We start from the raw sequence: 21108 nt of genomic DNA, 5'->3' as shown, positions 1-21108 counted from the left end.
ACGGTACCAGACTGATTGGGGCTGGGAGGCCTCTCCTTCATGGGCATCTCATTCACCTCTGAGTCTACAGAAATTTATCCTGCAAAGCTTGTTTCTCTCAGAATATGAATAATCATCAAGCTTAAAAATTCTATCCAAATTAAATTCTCATAAATTTGTTGCTAACTGCATTAGACCTATTGAATTTTCTCAAAAGTAATCAAACTGATATGTGTGGTAAGACTTGATCAAGTTTTTTTTACAAAAAGTTACTTGCATTAACCAGCTTAAACCTGCAATATAAAGCTAAACCACTCAAGTCAATGGAGTTTTACCAATTCTGGAAAACAAAAATCTATCCAACATAGGGCCAAAACAGACAGCCTGGTAAAGCTGACTCCAGCAGAAAAGGAGCTGCTTTTTTCCACCCCAAAAAGGAGTGCATTTTTTTCACTCCTTTTTGGGGTGGAAGCTAGCCGGATTGAGACTGCAGCATGTGGCTGCCACGGCCTCCAATGCAGCTCTCTTTGGGGTTTCACACCATAGATACATAGATCTGTTGCAATGTCTCCCCCCCCCCCCTCCTTCAGCACAGGTTATTTACAAAAAGGGTTTTGGCCAACTGGCAGTGTTTCTTGTGGACTGCTCCTCCTCTCTATTCAGAGAATTGCACAATATTTGATGACAACCTACTATGAATCGTGCACAACAATCATTTTACTATTTTTGATATTGTTAAGGTAATATGGAAAACTATTATTAGAGAGTATGTGTGTGGAACAGTGGTTACAAGCTCTGGAGTAGGTTTTGTGAAATCCAGGTTTAAAGTCCACACTCAGCAATGAAACTTGCTTAATGATTTTGGGTCAACTACAATCTCAGGCTAGCCTACCTCACAGGAGTGTTGTAAAGTCACAATGGAGGGGATGAGAGCTATGCAAGCAGCACTTAGTTCAGTGGAGAAAGGTAAGCTATAAATATAATTAATATATACAAAAATAATAATATTGCATGGAATATAAAATTACCCATTTAGTCTACTTGCAGGAGAAAATCAGCACTTATTAAACATTAAACTATTGGAACATGTTTAGAAGTTTAGAAATTCAGAAAGTGAATTTGAAAACTACCAAGAAAACATACATTTACCAGCCTCCATATATTTACTAGAGGAGAATGAATCCCTTTTTGTGTTTAAGATTATAATTTGAGTCATAGGTTAAATTTTTGGCTATTTCATTACCACCAGTAAAGAACATTTTATAAAAGAAAGAAGAAAATGAAGGCACATGATAGAAAGCTGTAGTACAGTGGCAGATCAGCAGTCTCTAGATGCCTGAGTTTGTTTTCATATTTGAATCCAAAATCTCATGGAACATCAAGGTGAGTCCAAGACATTACCAACCAGTTTTCTATCAAAGAGGCCCTTCCACCAAGCCAAAACTTTCAGATTATGCTACTGCCATGGCTAGCTATGGAAAAAAAATGACTAGTTTTTAATTAAAGAACAAGCAGTATTTACAGTTTTAATCTATAAATAATGTAGTAAATCTGGAGTGTCGGCTGATTATAAAGAAAGCTTTAAATTGTAACAAGAACAGGCCCTAGGTATGTTCAGGTACAGCTACACTTCTAAGATTCCTATGATTCATAATGTCTCAGGAATACTAATACAGTGGACCCTTGTTATACACTGGGGTTTGGTTCCAAGATCTCCCATGTATAACAAAATCCGTGGATGCTCAAGTCCCATTAAATATGACATAGCAAAATGGCATCCCTTATAAAAAATGGAAAATCAAGGTTTGATATTTAAAATTTGTACTTTTTTTGAACATTTTCAAACCATGGATGCTTGAATCCGTGTATAAAAAATCCATGTATAAGAAGGGCTGACTGTATTTTTAGTCCTATAAAAATTCCTAAAGATGAATTTTCACATAAAGTTAGATATTCCCAATAACAAGTATATTCTGGAAATACAGTGCCTTGCAGAAGTACTTGCAATACTCTGCCACAAATTCTTCCACAATTTGTTGTATTTAGGTTTGTGTTGTTTTCACTTAATATACAAACGATGCTCAATGCTGTGAAGGTACAAAATATTTTTATTGTAACATAAAAGTTAAGTAAACAAAAACAAACTGGTACTTGTAGGTTGCATAACTAACTCAACCTTTGACAGCAGTTACAGTTGCAAGTCTTCTTGGGTAAGTCTCTATCAGCTTTGCACATTTTGGATGATTTTGAGCCGCCTTGTGTGCTTCCGGAGAGAAAAGCAGCATACAAATGAAATAAATACATAATAAATAAATGAATGAATTTTTTGCACCGCCCCCCCCCCCTTTTTTTGACAAAATGCTTCAGTGCTATTAGGTTAGATGGCGACTTGATGAACAGAAATTCTTTCATCAGATTTTAAATCAGATTGACACCTGAGCTTTGATTGTGCCATTCCACACGTTTTGTGGCAAAGCCAAAAGATTCAATGGTAGTCTCATCAGTCTGATTGCCCTTTGTCCACGTTTGCCAAAAGACATACAGGAGACACAGCAAATTTTAATGTGGTTTGTTTCAGCAATGGCTTTCTTCTGGCCACTCTTTCACAAGGTCTAGCTTTGTGGAAGATTTGGGAATATCTTCTATCTCAGTTGCAGATCTCTCCAGCTCCTACAGAGTTACCATTGGTCTCTTGGTCACTTCTCTGACTAATGCCTTCCTTACCTGGTCGTTGAATTGGGTGGAAAGCATTCTGTGGCTAGAACTACAATTAAGCCTTATTCTTTCCATTTTGTAATAATGAATTTAATGGAGCTCCAGGAAATATTCAAAGTTGAATTTTTTAATTACGATAATTATAATTATGTACAGCTGGACTCACTCAACTATTTCAGTGATTTCTGGAGACAATGGGAGGTGCCAGAGCTTATTTAGATGAGGTGAATATGTACACAATCAACAAGTGCCTTCATGATGTTAACTACTTAATATACATCAAATGGTAACAATGATAATTAAATCCATTTGAATTCCAGAATGTAACACGAAAATGTGGAAAAGTTGGGGGGGGGGGGTTTCCTACAAGACACTGTATGTACCGTTTCTCTATCAGTTAATTTCCTCCTTATTTACACTGATGACTAGTGGATGAATAATCAAGGAAAGAATTCAGTGCCAGTGTTTCTGCAAAACTCATCTTTAACAGCAATTAAAAATCTAACCAGAATTGATTTTCAAACACGTTACGGAAAGAATCAAAGAGATCAGGTTATTATGGAAAGAATCAAAGAGATTAAGTTACAGATTAATTTAATTTTTGCAACTGAACAACTCTTATTTTACTGTAATTTGTACATTTCTTTCTACTTTGCATACCTGCATTTGCATTAATAATATGCACTTTAAAATTATTTTTCATTAATAATACTAAAAAAATGATCAGCACACTGAAGGCCTGGTCTGGGATGTATGAGGAAAGTCAGAGGAATGTCAACTGGGAATGGAAAAAAGTAGACAAGATAGAAATGTCAGAGACAACCACCACCATGCAGAATAGCAAAAGATCTCTACTCTCACCAGCTCTGAATCCCAATAGCCAATCAAGGTATCTGATGTAGTGAGTAGCTGCTTAGTATTTTTAACTGCCATTCAAATATAATCTTCTTCACCCCACCCCCAAAATTATGTTTCATTTAAATGCAACTCTTTTCTGGCAAATACAGGAAAGCAAATAGTTTTCTGTACACATTTCTACATTAACACACAATATAACACTAAAAACAAAAAGATACAAGACTTTGTAAGTGGTAGAATGGAAAAACAGTCAAATATTTTTGAAGTTCGATTTCCTTCCTACCTGTATCTTCAATGAACTCCACACACTTCTCAACAAAGAGTGGTATAGGCTTTTCAGGTGTAACCAAATCCTGCAGGGGTATCCCAAAGTAATTACTATCCCAATTTCTACGAGTTGGTGGATTGAATGTCTTCGTTTTCTTTTTTTGCTATAACAAAGCCACAGAATCCTTAGCCAACATCAGTAACTGAAACTGTAATATATACATAACAACAGCTGTAGCAAGAAAAATTCTGAAACAGCAACATTAGTTTTGAATAGATTAATGTATAATACCCAGGTAAAAAGATCAATCAGACTTTTTAGTTATGCTAAACATCCTCTTGTGCCTGGCTGTGTGTATGGGCCTTCAAGTCACCTGTCAATTTATGGCGACCCCACAAATTTCCTAGAAGCCATGGGTTACTGAGAGGCCATTGTGCCAGTTCCTTCCTCAGAAATATCGCCGACAACACCTGGTTTTCACTGGCAGTCTCTCATCCAAGTACTATTCATGCTTAGCTTCTAAGATCAGATAGGATCTGGTGCCTTTAGAGTATTAGGCCAGCTGTGCCTGGCTACAGAGTTATAAACAGCTAGGGAACAATAGCATTTATAGGGCAGTGGTTCCTAACCTTTCTTGGGTCATAGCTCCTCTAATAATCTCATGAAAGTTACGGAACCACTTCCTGTAACATGATGTATATGATCTCACCACCAGCGGTAGCATCATTTGCCACCCCACATACATGTGAACTGAAATATATATATTTATACGCACACAAACACAAAGACAATTTTCAAACCAACAGGAAATAAATCAAACAAAACTCTTATATATATTCTCTGAAGCCCATCCATGAAGCACGCACATCTTAGCAACTTTGGTTTATGTGCTGAAACATCAATAACGTAAGACACTTTCATTTATGTAAGGTGACCTCGCTTCCAATATTTCAGGCAATTCCTCCTACTACTACCACTCATCATGCCATATGCTAAACCAGGAATGGGAAACCTCTGACCTATACACTTACCCGCTCCAGATCACCAATGAAAGAGTAGAAAATTAAATAAATCTAAACTTTATAAAATCCCCATACAGAAATGAGTAATGTTTTGTAAGCAAGAAACAGACTTATTCATGCACTGAACTGAGCTGTACTTTTATGCTTGGTAAAAAAAAATGTTTAAAATGGCAAAAATTATATCTGTCCCTGGCCACTTTGCTTTGGTCCTGTCCTGTGTCCTTAGCTTTACCACAGATGGAGTGATTTATGAGATCACTCATAAATAGCAAAAATACATAAAATGGCTACAGACTTCTTTTTAAAAAAGGTATGGCTCCAGGCGCACTCTATATCCCTATCAATTGCTCCCATCACTACTACACAGAGCAGTATAGAGAACTGAGGCTGAGAAATGGTGCCCCGCATTCTTCTGGACAATGACTCTTGGACCTACGATTATTATCAAATTCTCATAACGTACCCCTAAAATCAATTTGTTCTCAAATGTAATCAAGCCTTTATAAGTATACATTTTTAAAGCTTTGAAAATGATAAAGCCTTTATTTTGACTTTAATAACTTTAATATAATGAAGGACACCTCCCATGTTACGAAGGTGTAACAACAACTTTGTTCCATTTATATGTGGGACATAATGGAGAAACTATTGAAATTTCTTGCCATTCCAGTGTTGTTCCTCTTGGAAACTAACATGGGATTCCGCCATGTGGCTCAAAGTTGCATTTCTACAGCTACCATACCCACCAAAACATTCTTCCCAACCTTGACATCTGTGTTTTGTTTTGTTTTTTACTTCACCCATGATCTTTCACTACATGTATATTAGTTGGGCTTGACAGCAGGATCAATCAAAAGTATTTACAGAATATCCTTGAGGAAGGTGTCCTTAAAAACTCATGATTTGAGGGTCTCTGTTACAAGGTGGCAGAGACAACATTCTATCTTCATAACAATATTTATTATCCACAAGCAGAGTTTGCCACTAGTTGCTTCCAGAGGCCTTCATGAGGCAGGAAAACCTTAATATTTGAATCACTTCTTAGAACTTCACTGAATCACAAGGACTATCTCCTTCAGCAAAACAAAATAAACAACATCACCAGTCTTCACCCCAAAGTGAAAGAAATCTATCATGCTGTGTTTGAAAAATATTAAGTATGTTCACATTTAGCATTTTAAGTTTTTCTATCTGCTGCTGTTTTCACTGGTCCAGTTTAACATTTGGCACACTTGTAGACAACATCAGATCATGGATGTAAAAGTCAAGCTATTGTTGCAATAGGTGTTGTTTTTCTACACAGTGGAAATCTGAGATTATTATGGTGGAACTTTTTTGTGATTTACCTTAAGTAAAAGGCCACTTCTTGTCCCATTCATTTTGAACACTGTCTCCAGTCTCATACTGTATCACACACACAAACCATCTGATCAAAATAATGCCTTATCTTTTTGTAACTTCAATGAAACAAGTTTAACTGGAGTTAACACACCAAGCCATATACCAATCACTTTTTAAAAACATTACAATTTCATATATATCTAGAAGAAATTTATTGAGTGTAATTGCTGTGTGTATTTAATGTAAACAGGTAGACAAACTTTTGCCAAAAGGGAGAGTCTAGAGACATACCTACAGGTGTATACAACACACGAGTTCTTCCTTCTAGCCCCCACTCATTTACTTACACCCACATTTAAAGATATACACCGACACAAACATTCTCTACCGCTACATGAATAAACTCGCTTGAGGTTAAGGAGAAGGATAGCAAACTTATAGCCAGATGATGTCTAGAACTCCCCTCCTTCAGTCACTGATTAGTCAAGAGAGTGCGCCTGGAGCCTTAAACTGAGATTGCATGTGGGAACACAAGAAGGCTAGCAGAAATATATAGGGAACCTTTATGATCTGCTGGAAATGAACAAGAGTGTTTATGCTCCTCCATAAGGCGGGATACAAACCGCCATATAGTACGTATTCTATACGTACTAGGGTTAGGAAGGGGCGGTGCTTCCGCACCTCCCTAACCCTAGTACGTATAGAATACGTACAAGATGGCGGCACCCTTTCCACATGGGCGCCGCCATCTTTATGTACTGGATGCATAGCGTCCAGACGTGTCGCGGCGCTAATGACGTCACGAATGCGCCCTTGGCGCTTCGCGACATCATCAGCGCGCCGTGGAAAGAAGCTCCGAAATGGAGCTTCTTTTTTGCTCCGTGTGGGAGCCGCGCGGTTTGACTGCTGCAGCTCCCGCGCAGAGCAAATGGCGCCGGCGGGAGACCGTCGCAAAGCGGCGGTCTGTATCCCGCCTAAGTATGATGTAACTTCTGCAAGCAGTCTCATACTTGAAAAGCTTCACCCTCTACCAAGGCTAATCTAATTATTATGCAAATGACCCTCTTCTACCCTTTGCTCCAGGGCTGGGGAACTACTTTCTCCATAGGAGGTGCTTTATTCCCCAAAGGCCCAGTCAGCAGACTCTGTATTCAGGGATACATGTATGGGTTACAGTCCATCACCTGGAGGGCCAAGAAACCCCAATCCCATTCTACCCTGTCAGTTGTAATCAGAATAATATATCCAGCATATTGCACTTGTAATGAAGCTCCTAGAAGAATATGCAAGGAAAGTGTCAAACAACTTTATACTCTTAAATAAGGACACACCAAAAGAATGTACAGATGATCAAATTACTGCTTTACTGTCTAGTCAAATTAAATGAAAAGTTATAAACAAAACTTCCCTCCATTCCTTGCAGACAAAAGCCTTTCCAAAACGAACCAGACTGGCCCTATTAAACATGTTAAAAATACCATTAAATAAACAGCCTTTTGTAATGCTACTGAACCAAATACATTTCACAAGTAAAATTCTACATCTGCCTCTGGCAAACAATCATCTGAAGACAGAGTTAAATAATGATATGGATCATTTTTCAGAGCCACATAAATTTCTCTGGACAATATATAACCAATCCAAAAAAGCATTTCACACACAGAAGCTACAAGCTGATTCCTCCTGGATCAGAATGCAATGACCTTCTATGTCCAACAATAGTACTATCTGACTATCAGACAATTTTGTATATCAGCTCAGCACTCCTTCTGAATAGGCCTTTTGGCTTGACCCTAACAGAGCAGTATACTGGCTTAAATTATCTGGCCCAGCACTGCACACAGGAGTTTGTTATTTGAAAAAATAACTGACTCTCCATTCATACATCAAGATAACTGAGGCATTTACAAACACTGCTGATACACAAAACACAATTAAGTAACATGTAAAAACATCAATTGTTACATTCAGTACATTCAGTTTAGAACTGTGATATTTCAAGTGCTGGCCTAGTAACTTTGCTGACACCTGAAAATGATACAATAGTCTAACTTCTGTATTATGGCCAAAAATACAGTACCAAAACCCAAAATTATACACAGAGTTTCTGCTATTTACAAACTAAAAGCCTAATTCTAATGCTGTGTTAGCAAGAACATTATTCTTTCCCTTGCCTCCCTACAGTTGTTAACACCACCAAAACACTGGGTAAGGTTGGTTTCTCACCTTTCCTGCACAGATTTTTGGGCTATAAGGTAAGGGAACATTGTCCTCTTGAATCTACTGATATACTTCCACTTATGGGTATCCCACATTTGATTTAGTCCAAAGACAGAAAGTGATAGCAACCACAACTTTGGATGCAACACCAAGTGAGTCCAAATTTATTCTTATCAACAGTAATAATGACTAACAGGATTAATAAGTTTTAGTAATAGTCTTACACTAGTCAGTAAAGTTACTATTTTCAATAACCTTTTGATATAAATGAATACACCAATCTTAACTAGAACTAAAAATGATATTACTATAAAATATTCTGATACAATACAAAAGCATTGTGCCTCTTTTTTAAAAAAAACACAACTTACTTTTTTATCTTCTTTCACCTTCTGTGTTTTCTTCTTCATCTTTTTATCATCTAACTCTTGATCTGATGTAATAGCAGGATTATCAATGCCAGCTTTCCATGTTTCTGCAGGAGACAGAAGTGGATCTTCTTCACTACCACGATGTCTTCCTTTTCTTTTAGTTTTAGATGTAGTAAAAGCTTCATCATCACTTGCATCTGAATGTGCTCTCCTATAATAAGATTTGGCTTTACTGAACAGCGTTTTAGATCTGTATTTATATTTTGAAGGTCTTCTTTCACCTTGAGTCTTTGAAATTCTATCTGGAAAGCCATTTTCTTCATCTCCTTGGGCATTATTTATAATAAATGAATTTCGAATTTTAACTACACGATTCTGACTATCATCTGGAATTGCGTAGATATCATCAGTAACACCTCTGTGCTTAAAAACAGTGTCAATTGGTTCTGCATAATTATCAGACTGGTCAAGATCATCAGTTGCTGCCAAAGCCATTCTAGATTGTTTTCTTGGGTTTTTACCAATGCCTGCCTCAATGGTTTTTACCAAGTTTGGATCTAATTTTTTCACATTTGTCTTGGGCACTATTGGCTTCGGTTTTATGGGAGGAGGCACTTTATGGTTGCGTTCATGGTCATGACAGTTCAGAGGTGTACTATGACTAGGATATTCATTACCTTCCAAATCTAATCGATATTTTGAGCGATCAGGTGTTGGGAGTAGCTGTACATCATCCCCGATTGGGCTGTAAGGAGGTGGGGCTTCAGTATCATCTTCTGAATCTGGATAATAATTGTAAGCAAGAGAGCTTCCTCTGGGGGAATGCAAGAAAACATCCTCACTTGTGTGTGTTGTTTCTCTTGTGTTATCAGACATATAGGAATTTTCAATCATATTTTTCTTCTCTAAAACATCACTGAAGAACAAAGTAAAAACCTCAGTCTGGCGGTGATACTGAGATAAAGAATACAGGGCTGTAAACTTAGCATTAATCTCAGTTGCTATATGTTCGCCTTCAGTCATTAATTCCTTGATAGCTTCATTCTCAAAGAAGTCTGCTTGACTGTCAGTAACAGCCACTAACTGGACAGGAATTGTGTCTTGCACTTCTGACAGAAATGCTCGAAGCATTCCCATAGATGCTTTTCTTTTGGCAGAGTAAACTAAGATATACCCATGAACAAGTTCATCTTTTCTTACACCAATTGAAGAATGATACGATAATATCGTTATCTGAATTCGCCTCCGTTTCTCACCTATAATTTTATCAAGCATTAGAGAATTATTCTGGCCAGCCTGAGCAGCACTGCAGGAATGAGAATCAAGGAAGGGTGAAAGAATAAGATCTACACTGAAGGGATCTCCACACATGCCACACATAACAATCCTCAAATCTGCTTCTGAAAGGTCCTTAATTGTAGGAACAGGGCTTACAACATCAAAGTTATGTTTGACTGCTTCCAGAACTCCCCGCAAAGCTTGCTTTATTTGAGTCTCGTTAAATTTACGTGGGTAAGTACCAGCAGGGACATCTATAAAAGGACACTGCAACTTGTTTGCCAGTTGTTGTCCTTGATGTCTCAAGATTGGCAAATTCTTGCTAACGCTCTCTCTCTGATTAGCCAGTATTAATGTAAATTGAAGATTGGCCATATACTTGTCTCTTATCTGAGATGCCTCAGTCCTGATTTTTCCAATGGATTCTCCAATAAAATTAAGAGATTCAATTGAACTGAACACACAGAAACATCCATGTGGTTTGAAGGCAGAAGTCCATAACTGACTTAGAAGATAAGGTGACTTTGCATCAACTGGTCTAAGATCAAGTTCATATATTTTTCCATCTAAGGCATATTCATCATCTGTGGACTGTGTCCGAATCTCATTTGCCAGTTCTTGCGCAAGTCCATCTTTACCCAAAATGAAAATATTAACTTTATCAATGTTGGCACTATCATGATAAAAGTTTAAGCGACCGTGGTCCAATTGCAAGAGACTTCCAGCAAGTAACTGTTCTACTTTAATGTCCATACAGTTTTGGCCACTGAGACACGTTTCTTTAGTAGGATGATATACAAATCCTATGTGTTTAAGAAGAAGAGACTCTCTATCAGGTGCAAGTTTCTGTAAAGCTTTGTATCTAGGCTCTTCACTCAAAACTGCATGAATTTCACTCATTTTATCAGAACTAGGTGTTGCATTCAAATCCAGGTCATAAAATAGTTCTGAATGTTCAAAAAGCATTTCCTGAAACTCCTCTTTGGCTTTTTCAACTATTTCCCGTTGATGCCTACTATACACTTCTCTACTATCTGCCTCTGTAATATATTTAAAAGCTTCATCCTCCATCACAAAACACATAACTTCTTCCCAAGGTTGTCCAGGAGAAATGAACTGTATTTTTTCAAGTGTTTTTTTGAACTTCTCCTTCATTTCAACTCTTCTTTTTTCTGATATTAGATGCTGCACATGATTTTGATACACCTTTTCAGCTTCTAGTGTGTTCAAAAGGTCAAATGGAATTCTCCTGTCATTCACTTTATCTATATGGTCAGTTTCATCCCAAGGTGTTTTTTCCAGCACTACAAAACATAGTTGAAAATCTTGTCTTTTCTCCATTAATTTCAAAGCTTCTGACCAACTCAAATGTTCAATCTCTTCAAGGTTTGACAGAAGTGTGTTAAACGCTCTTGGTAATGTATTAATATATTCATCTCTTCTTTTTCTTATGTGCTCTTGTTTAAGTTGCTCTATGTGTTTTGAAAATGTATTTTTGGCCTTTTTTGTTCCCTCCAAATTAATGTATTCTTCATAATCTGGATGATTTTTCAGTTTATTACTAACCGTTTTCCAAGTGGCATGATAGTCTCTCACAGTCTGTACAAGTTTTTCAAATTTATCTGTTGAAGACACAACAAGCTGTCTCTGTGTTTTATAGGCATCCAGATAGGGAATTATTTTCGGTTTACCACGAGTTTTATCCATCATTTGTACCAGTGCAGTAAAACACGTTTCTACATTTACATTGAATCTTGCTGATGTCTCAACTACCAGAAGGTTCTTTTTATTCGAAGCAAATGCTTGAACTTCTCGTAAATAATGTTCCACACACTCATCACATTTAGTTGCTGCTATTATTATAGGCTTTTTAGATTTTGATAGCTGAATATAAAGATTATTTACAAATTTAAGTTGGTCATCAAACTTCCTATTGCATCCTTGACTTACATCAATGCACAATAAAAATCCATCGATATTTAACTTTCCTTCAGGCATTTGCTTTTGTTCAAAGTCTTGCTCTAATCCAAGCTGATCTGTGCAAATATACATAAGTTTTTCGGCTGACTGCAATTTGGTTGCAGCTGCACGTTTTATGTAAGGTTGTAAGTTCGTACTCCGATGAGGCAGAAAAGTCTGATCATCAATGAACTCAGTCTGTTCAATAACATGAATTTTGCAATCTACTCCATCCTCTCCACATTGTATTACGTCACCCCAGTATAAAAAGTGATCATTATTAACAACTCGTCCACCAAAGTCAATTGTGCTAAGCACAGAGGTATGTTCAGGGTAATATTCATCTGCTTTTGAACGCACAAACCTATTGCACAAACATGACTTTCCAACTCCACAGTTCCCCTTGTCTTTTTCAGTCCCAGAAAGTCCAACCACACTAATAGCATAGGATGGGGGACGAGGCTCTTTGTTCTTTGCCATCATAGTGTTCTTCTCATCCTTCTGTATTTACCAACACAACTGGGTGTAGTGTTCATTCTTAAAAGTGCTTCTACACTCTAAAATTTTATCTTCAAATTGTGTAAAATTGATTTCAGTTCTGCAAGGATCATCATGTTTGTAATAAACTTAGGTGTCCATGATCAAGTGGTCGGTAGTTCTAAAAAAGAAGAAAGAGAGAGTTTATCAATTACAATTACCTATACAGTTGTCCTTCCACATTTGCAAATTGCATGATTCAATGATTCCCTTCCAGTGGATGTTGACCACACAGTTGCATTGGAGAGACTACAGATGCCTAGAAAAGTATTCTTCAGTTAATACACACACACACACACACACACACACACACACACACACACAGAGCATATATTCATGTTTTTTCCACATTTGCAGGGACTGTGCCCCTAACCCCCATGAAAGTTGAGAGCCAACTATAGCTTCATTTAAACCTTAAAGGAATATTTTGTGTTTACTATCAACTTAGGGCGTCCCAATGAATTTGACAAGAGTTTCCTAGGCAAGGAGTACTGAGAGGTAATTTTGCCAGTTCCTTCCTCTGAAATATAGCCTACAACTCCTGGTATTTATTGGCAGTCTCCCATCCAAGTACTAATGAGAGCTGACCCTACTTGCACTCCAAGAACAGAAGGGATCTGGTGGCATTAGTGTATTTAGATGGGAAAGGTAAATTGCAGCTATATAAAATTAGAATTCACTCTTACTTTATGCACTACTTTTCTAAAATTATCCACAGTACTTTATAAAACATTATTTTGTTTTGCTATTGATAAAACTGCAAGATTTGTAAAGTTCTTAGGGTTAATTTTACAATGTGCACTGAACTCTTAATGCTGAACCTTGTGAAGTTTTCTTGTTGTTGAGTTTAAAAAATACCATATTGAAGTATTGAAGAAAAGTTCATGCACTATAGGCCCTTATGAATACACAGCATGTTTCACTGATATCAGTATAACTTGTTTCCAATTAACATCCTGATCCAACAGTGACAATCACAATTAACTGATACGACCTTAACCAAATAGGATCCTGCTGCTTAAAAATAGCACCCAAAATTTATCAATATATACATGGTACTTTGGGATCAACTGCAGGAACTCCATAAACAAACAAATACATAACCAATGTCTTGTACACAAAGTCTTTTGCCTCTTAAACCTTTATTTATTTTCCAGTTTGTCAAACATTTCCAGTAAAATGGAGGTTCTGAAGAAATAGGTTATATTTTCCCAATCCCCCCTCCTGCAAATACAGTATGTAGAAGAAAATGTAAAAAAAGGTTTCACTTCAGTTAACTGATATTCCATGCAGAAGACAACTGTTAATACATAGATGGTAATAAGATTTGGAAATTAATCATTTGTGTAAAAGCACTGGAAGTAATTACTAAAATGTATCAATTATACCAAACAGCAGACATCCTTTAGAAACTGTTCTACTGTGTTTCCTCTTTAATGACTGACCACAGAAATTATATGGTGGTCAAAGGACTACTTAAAGGATTCCAAAGTTAAGTTCCCCCTGCACTCTGATGCAGTTGTAGAACACACCCAGACTCAAAGCATGATGGGTAAAAGATAAGAAAAGCATGACTAAGCAGAGGACAGGTACTGATAGGTTTATGCAGCACATCCTGTTTCACCAAAGATTCATATCAGACAATACTATTCGGGGATGATTAATTCACCTCTTACATAGTAAGAGAGAATGAGTACAGCAACATAAGGCAACAACGATAGCAGAGATCCACTTACAAATACTGCTAAGAGTTAACTACCTCACTGTTTATTGAAACTGTTAAATCGCAAGCACATCATGAACCTGGCTCTTTGAAGAGACCTTGGGAGAAAGTAAATCCATAAACTTTCCCATTTACTGATTCTATCATATTACTTTATCATGCTGTTTCATGAAGTTCTGAGACACAAAGAGGATTACAGTAAGTGCTAGCAGCCTTATAAACAAGGTGTGTACCCTGCCACCTTTTTCTGGTACAAATAAATGTCTGAGTGCGAAGAAGTATCTGAGTATGTTCATGCTGGTTATTTAGCAAAATTAAGGGTAATTATTAAGTTATTATCACCACTCCAAATTCACCAGAGGAAGCGCAGAAATCCTTCAGGGAGCTTAGAGGATGCAAAGACAAGACAGAAACACATGTGGCCTATACGCTGATCACCCTTCACTCAGCATTTACAGCAAACACAGAGCTTCTTTTGCTTATTGCCTTCACCTCAAGTCATTGGTTTAATATCCAGTGGTCCACATTCAACACTATCCTTTATGTTATAAACTACCCTGAATAACATGTTAATATGACTCAGTTAATTTTAGTTCAGTACTTCTGAAAGAAATAAGTGAATATCAACTACTCCTGAACTGGAGCTTACATTTGAGATCTGTTGGCTTTTTCATAGGGGAACTTGGTTGATGAGATGTGTTTTCATGGTTCAGAGACTAATTGCCATATTAGTAGTCAGGAAGGACAGATGTAGTTTCCTACATGACAGATGGCTTAGTGACCATGGAGAGCTGCTTTGTCTTCCTACGTACCATGAAGTGTTTTTACTAAAACATATTCCTCAGACTTTAGAAATGCCTAGCTTGCTCATTCCTGCTCTCCTGTATGGCACACAATTTGGATTATGCTGGCTAATATGCTCAGAATATTGATAGCATTGTTGCTTTGACACAGTATTTGCATGATATGAAATTACTGTCTTGCCATCTACATGGAAACATACAGAGTGCCATAAATGTAATTTCTTTAGACAAACAGGTATCCTAAAATTGCTAATATAACATGAGCAAATGGCTGTTAAGAATGTTCAAACATGATCAGGCAAAATCCAGGTCTGAGCTGCCAAAGACTGCTTTTGTATCCCTAAACACACAGACCTCACTACAGTGGGCTCTTCATTTACACGGGGGATCCATTCCGGACCCCCCCCCCATAAGGGGAATTCCGCGTATGCTTGAGCCCCATTGAAGATAATGGGGCTCACGCACACAGTGGCTTGCGCGCCATTACAACTTCTGCATGCACCAAGGCTTTTTCCAGCGCAAACTTCTGGAGTTCGCGTAAGGCGCATCCGTGTATAACACGGGAGCACTGTACTTACCTTTTGGCAAAAAGGGGATGTCATTTCTGCCTCTCCTTAAAGTTTTTCCACCCCACACTACCACATTTACTGCTTAACAGCACAAAATATCCACTTTTCAAGTGCCTGACCACTTAAAATTCTGTGCCGCTTCTCCCAGCATTTTTGGTAAGTCATATAATAATAATTTTATTATTATTATTATTATTATTATTATTATTTATATTTCCCGTCTCTCCCTGCAAATCGAGGTGGGATTACAGCAATAAAACAATTCCTTATAAAATACAATCGTTAAAACAATAACATTACTGTTCATTCTCTAAAATAACAGATCATCAACTAACATTCACATTAATATTCATACAATCAGATCAGAAGTGGAGTATTTAAGATCTCTTATAAAAGATCAGGTGGGTAGGCCTGCCGGAAGAGATTCGCCCTTAGTGCCTTCTTAAAGGCATCTAAGGTGGTGATAAGACGGATCTCCTCCGGCAAGCTGTTCCACAATCTGGGGGCTGCTGCAGTGAATGTTCTGTAAGAAGTTGTTGTTAGCCTAGTTTTTGAGTACTCCAATAGGTTATTTCCAGATGTTCTGAGAGTGTGGGGTGGATTGTGTAGGGAGAGGTGTTCCGACAAGTAACTTGGGCCCAAGCCATGAAGGGCTTTAAAAGCATAGTGTGCCCGTGTTATAAGCGGGTGCATTTTATGCGGCTTCCAGCATATGCTGGAAGCTTAGATGGAAGGGAGCTCCACGCCGGAAAGAAACAATGGCATGTGCTCCCGTGGCGTGCGCCCTGCGCACCACCACCACACCACCACAAGCATAAACCCCATTCATTTGAATGGGGCATGAGCATCCGCATTTTTCCCTTTACGCAGGGTGGGGTCTAGAATGGATCCCCCGTGTGAGGGAAGGGCGGACTGTAATAACCAACACTTTGTATTGAGCCCGGAAGCTAATCGGCAATCAATGAAGGGATTTTAACACTGGTGTTATGTGGTCTGATCTAGGTGTTCTATTGACCAGTCTGGCTGCCGCGTTTTGAACCAATTGAAGCTTCTGGACTTGGTACAAAGGTAGCCCCATGTAGAGTGCGTTATAGAAATCTAAACGTGAGATTACCAGTGCATGTACCACTGCTTCAAGGTCCTTTTGGTCCAGGTAGAGGCGCATTTGGCGTATCAACCAAAGCTGGTACCAAGCACTCCTGGCCATCGCATCTACTTGAGATGACAACTGTAGAGATGGATCCAGGAGTACTCCCAAACTGCAAATTTTGTTCTTTAGGGGAAGTGTGACCCCATCCAGGACTGGTTGACAAATCTCCATCCCTGGACTTGGGGTAACTATTGCAAATACCTCCGTTTTCTCTGGATTCAACTTGAGTTTGTTTTCCCTCATTCAGCCCATTACCATATAGCCCAGGAGGCTTACAGGAACAGAAAACTGACCCCTGGATGAGCCAAAGGTGACCATCTTTGTGCCAAACATCCACTTTGTTGTTTGATGGTTTAGTCAATAAGGGAAAGAATGCTAAAGATCATAGACACAGGCAGAAATTCAAAATAGTGTAAGTTACAAGGCAAAATTAAATAAACTAAAGCTATGGTTGTTGATCACAAAATCCCTCTATTAGAGCTACCAATGCACTGTCTTTTCCTGACTTTCTTATCTGTCAAATGGGTCCTTTTAAAAAGCTTTTTCAGACATTAGTCCCCAATGTAGACTTCCCTACAGAAAAACAATCAGAAGCAGGAGAATCAGGGATGTGACAGCCTCCAATTTTCCTCATTACTTTCTTCACTGAAGGAAAAAACGAATGCCTAGACTGAGACATGTTCCAAGCTATCTCAACCTCATAGAATCATAAAATCGTAGAGTTGGAAGAGACCACAAGGGCCATCCAGTTCAACCCCCTGCCATGCAGGAAATCTCAATCAAAGCATCCCAACAGATGGCCATCCAGCCTCTGCTTAAAGACTTCCAAAGAAGGAGACTCCACCACACTCTGAGGCAGTGTGTTCCACTGACGAACAGCCCTTACTGTCAGGAAGTTCCTCCTAATGTTGAGGTGGAATCCATTGTTCCAGGAGCAGCAGAAAACAAGCTTACTCCCTCCTCCATATGACATCCCTTCAAATTTAAACAGGGCTATCATATCACCTCTTAACCTTCTCTTCTCCAGGCTAAACATCCCCAGCTCCCTAAGGAGTTCCTCATACGGCATGGTTTCCAGACCCTTCACCATTTCAGTCACCCTCCTTTGGACACGCTCCAGTTTCTCAGTGTTCTTTTTGAATTGTGGTGTCCAGAACTGGGGGCCTGACCAAAGCAGAATATAGTGGCACTATTACTTCTCTTGATCTAGACACTATACTTTTATTGATGCAGCCTAAAACTGCATTGGCCATTTTAGCTGCCACATCACACTATTGATTCATGTTAAACTTGTGGTCTACTTGGACTCCTAGATCCCTTTCACACATAGTCTCATTCGGCCAGGTGTCCCCCATCCTGTATCTGTGCATTTCGTTTTTCTACCCTAAGTGCAGTACCTTACATTTCTCTGTGTTGAATTTCATTTTGTTAGCTTTGGCCCAGCTTTCTAGACCTTTCTTGAAAATTTGACTTCCTACATGAGGCAGGTTCCCTGTTCAAATAAGTGTTGGATCATGTCTCTGTTCAGATATTCATGCTAGCACAGCAAGGATGGAGAGAAAGAAGAGACAGTTTCAAGGACTGCTTTCAGTCTCTCAAAGGAATGAATTCTGTGACAAAATGAATTGTATCTCAGGTTTCTATATGAATTTGTTATCATCTCATGTAGGGTATTCAGAGGGTTATTATCATCAACACCCAATGTTCAACCCTCTACATCAGGGGTTGAAATCCAGCTCTGGTAGCATAGCCAAGGGTAATTAATTCTAGGATATGCAATGCAACAACATCTGGAGAACAGTGTGATTCCCACTCTGGCTCTGAACTTTCTATCTCTTTGGTTGGTCTCCTTCATTTGCTGTATTATGAGGCTTACCACAATAACTCTCAAATCGGTATTAACAAAAAAATCTGCATTATTTCTAGATTCCTAAGCTGAATGGAAGGCAAGGATGTTCAAGGTCATCATGATCCTTACCTTCTCAATAGTAGAAATGCACACAGCAGTTTTTCTTCTTAAGATTAAGAACATCTGTAATAACCTTTCTCTATGACAAATCAGTGTTGCAGGAATCTTTACTAGCTTTACATTCTGCACTGCCATAACCCAGAAAGTCACTGCTGACTAATCTAAAAATGGGGTCATGCAGGTGGACCCAAAAAAGAACGGTGCATGGCTATCCTGGCGCCACTCAGCCCCAATCTAGACCACCCTATCTAGGCAGTCCTCATTACAGCTGCAAGCAAGAAGTGTCTTTTTGCCGCTCCTTTTTGTGCCGGCTACTCCAGGTTGAGTTGGGTTCGGCACAGCTTCCAGACATGGTTGGAGTGTGCGTCATATACAAGCATGGCAGGGGGTTGGACTGGATAGTCCTTGTGGTCTATTCCAATTCTATGATTCTATGACTGCATCTGCATTAATACTGATTATGACAAACATTTTTGTCATGCTAGATTTCAATTCTAATCCAATTTGAAATTGTTTCATAACTTGGACTAAAGATAGAAAACATGGTGTCTTTCAGAAGTTTTGGAACACAACTTACAGAAAATTTTCAACTGATTTTAACAAAAAAAATGATGTAAGGACATTGATACACTTTATAAAATCTTCCTGGTAGCAATATTATACATTTAAATGACATTCAAATGGTTCCTCCCTGAAAGAGCTGAAAGTCAACTAGACAAGCTAGTTTCAAAAGCATGAATGCATGAAAATTAGTATAGCAATTTACCATGGCAGAACATTTTACTTACAGTAGAGGTGAGAAAAGTGCAACTTCCAGGAACTGCGATTCACTTTTTAAATAGGCTGCAGTCCTACACAGCTCAATATAAAAAATACCCATGCTTCAACCCCTAAGGTGAACTGTGAGCCACTTCCAGGGGAGGGGGTCTTTAAAATGTCAGTCATGCATCTTTACGAGTCTTCAGAACTGGGGGCATAGCCAGACCTCCTTGGCATAGTACATTCCAGAATCTGATCACCACAAATCAAATTCTCCTGTTCCTAGTGCCTCCTGCACCTGGTGTCTGACATGGGTGGGCCACTGAGATCTGAGAACGCAGATGATTATGATGATATTATTATTATTATTATTATTATTATTATTATTATTATTATCATTAACCACTTCTCTCCCAATATAGGGACTCAAGGCAGCTAACAACAAGTTTTAAACAGTACAATTTAAAGATATTGCAACATCAGCACCTTAAATGTACAAATACTGTATATACTCATGTATTAGTCTAGAAATTTAGGTTTAAAAATTGACCCAAAAAACCTGAGTCAACTTATCCATGGGTCAATGTAAGTACTGAACTTTAAATCTTGTATATGTGTATAAAAAACCATCCCCTGGTGAAAGGTTTAATTTGCCCTGGAAGCACTGACCTCCTTCTACTCTCATCCATCTAGCCTTTAGTATGAGTACAAATAGTTATGCATGCTGGAATCGTGTAAGGTTCCTTCATCCTTTACATCCTATATTGCATGCCCCTAAGTACCCTCAACTTATCCAAGGGTTGTATCAAAATTCTTAATTTTGGCCTCAAAACCTGCCCTTGACTTATACATGAGGTCGACTTATAGTCGAGTATATACGGTAAATCAACAGAAAGTAAATAAAGATGTTAAAGGACTTATCATACATCTATACAAGAGCCAGCATGGTGTAGTAGTATGAATGTTGGATTATGACTCTGGGTTCAAATCACAGGGTTCAAATCATTACTCAGCCAGGAAAACCCACTAGGTGACCTTGGGGAAGTCACACTCTCTCAGAGGAAAGCCAAGACAAACTCCTCTGAACAAATCTTGCCAAGAAAACCCTATGACAGCGTTGCCTTAGGGTCACCATAGTTTAGAAATAACATGAAGGCACACAATAACAACTGTGATGTGTATACTCAAAACATCAGGCACAGTAATACTGCTGAAGCATTTTATATCAAATGTAACTTTTGAATACTTTTCAAATGCAGCCCCATGGAGACTGAAAAACTAATCTGAAAAACACCAAGACATTGGCACTGTCGTGTCCCACCTTAGACAAGTTAGTCAGAGCTTCCCAACATCTACTTTCCATTTTGTGTGCACTGAGTTTTATTTTATTCACTCACAACCAGTTCATAACTGCTCCCAGGGACTAGATCAGTACTTCAGCTATGTTATCTCGACTAGGTGAAAAATTGGAACAGCCCTATGTTCAGTATAACTCACATTCCATCCTGCACTATGCTGAGAGGTGTTTGTAAAATCTACACATTTAATTCCTTATTCTTGATAGTCATTCAAGGCCCCTAAGTGACA

At 38.4% G+C, this 21108-nt stretch overlaps 1 protein-coding gene across 3 annotated transcripts in view; it reads right to left on the bottom strand.

Annotated features, from left to right (window-relative positions):
* Positions 1-21108, bottom strand: part of LOC149314895 (rho GTPase-activating protein 5) — a 71246-nt gene that overhangs the window by 37796 nt on the left and 12342 nt on the right. For 2 of the 3 annotated variants that reach the window (XM_089522082.1, XM_089522081.1), the window contains exons 1-2: positions 8775-12669; positions 3836-3983 (exon numbers count right to left, since the gene is read on the bottom strand). In XM_089522082.1, coding sequence (XP_089378208.1) covers positions 3836-3983; positions 8775-12494 — 3868 coding nt within the window. In that variant the 5' untranslated portion in view covers positions 12495-12669. Of the gene's footprint in view, positions 1-2131; positions 2243-3835; positions 3984-8774; positions 12670-21108 lie in introns of those variants that run through there. The other variant, XM_089522083.1, reaches the window with a different exon arrangement.

Source organism: Sceloporus occidentalis, unplaced genomic scaffold (genome assembly GCF_023333645.1).
Source record: "Sceloporus occidentalis isolate IW3139 unplaced genomic scaffold, rSceOcc1.0.p SCAF_4, whole genome shotgun sequence".
Classification (NCBI taxonomy): Eukaryota; Metazoa; Chordata; class Lepidosauria; order Squamata; family Phrynosomatidae; genus Sceloporus; species Sceloporus occidentalis.
The sequence above is the reverse complement of the archived record's forward strand: the minus strand, read 5'-3'. Positions and strand labels throughout refer to the sequence as shown.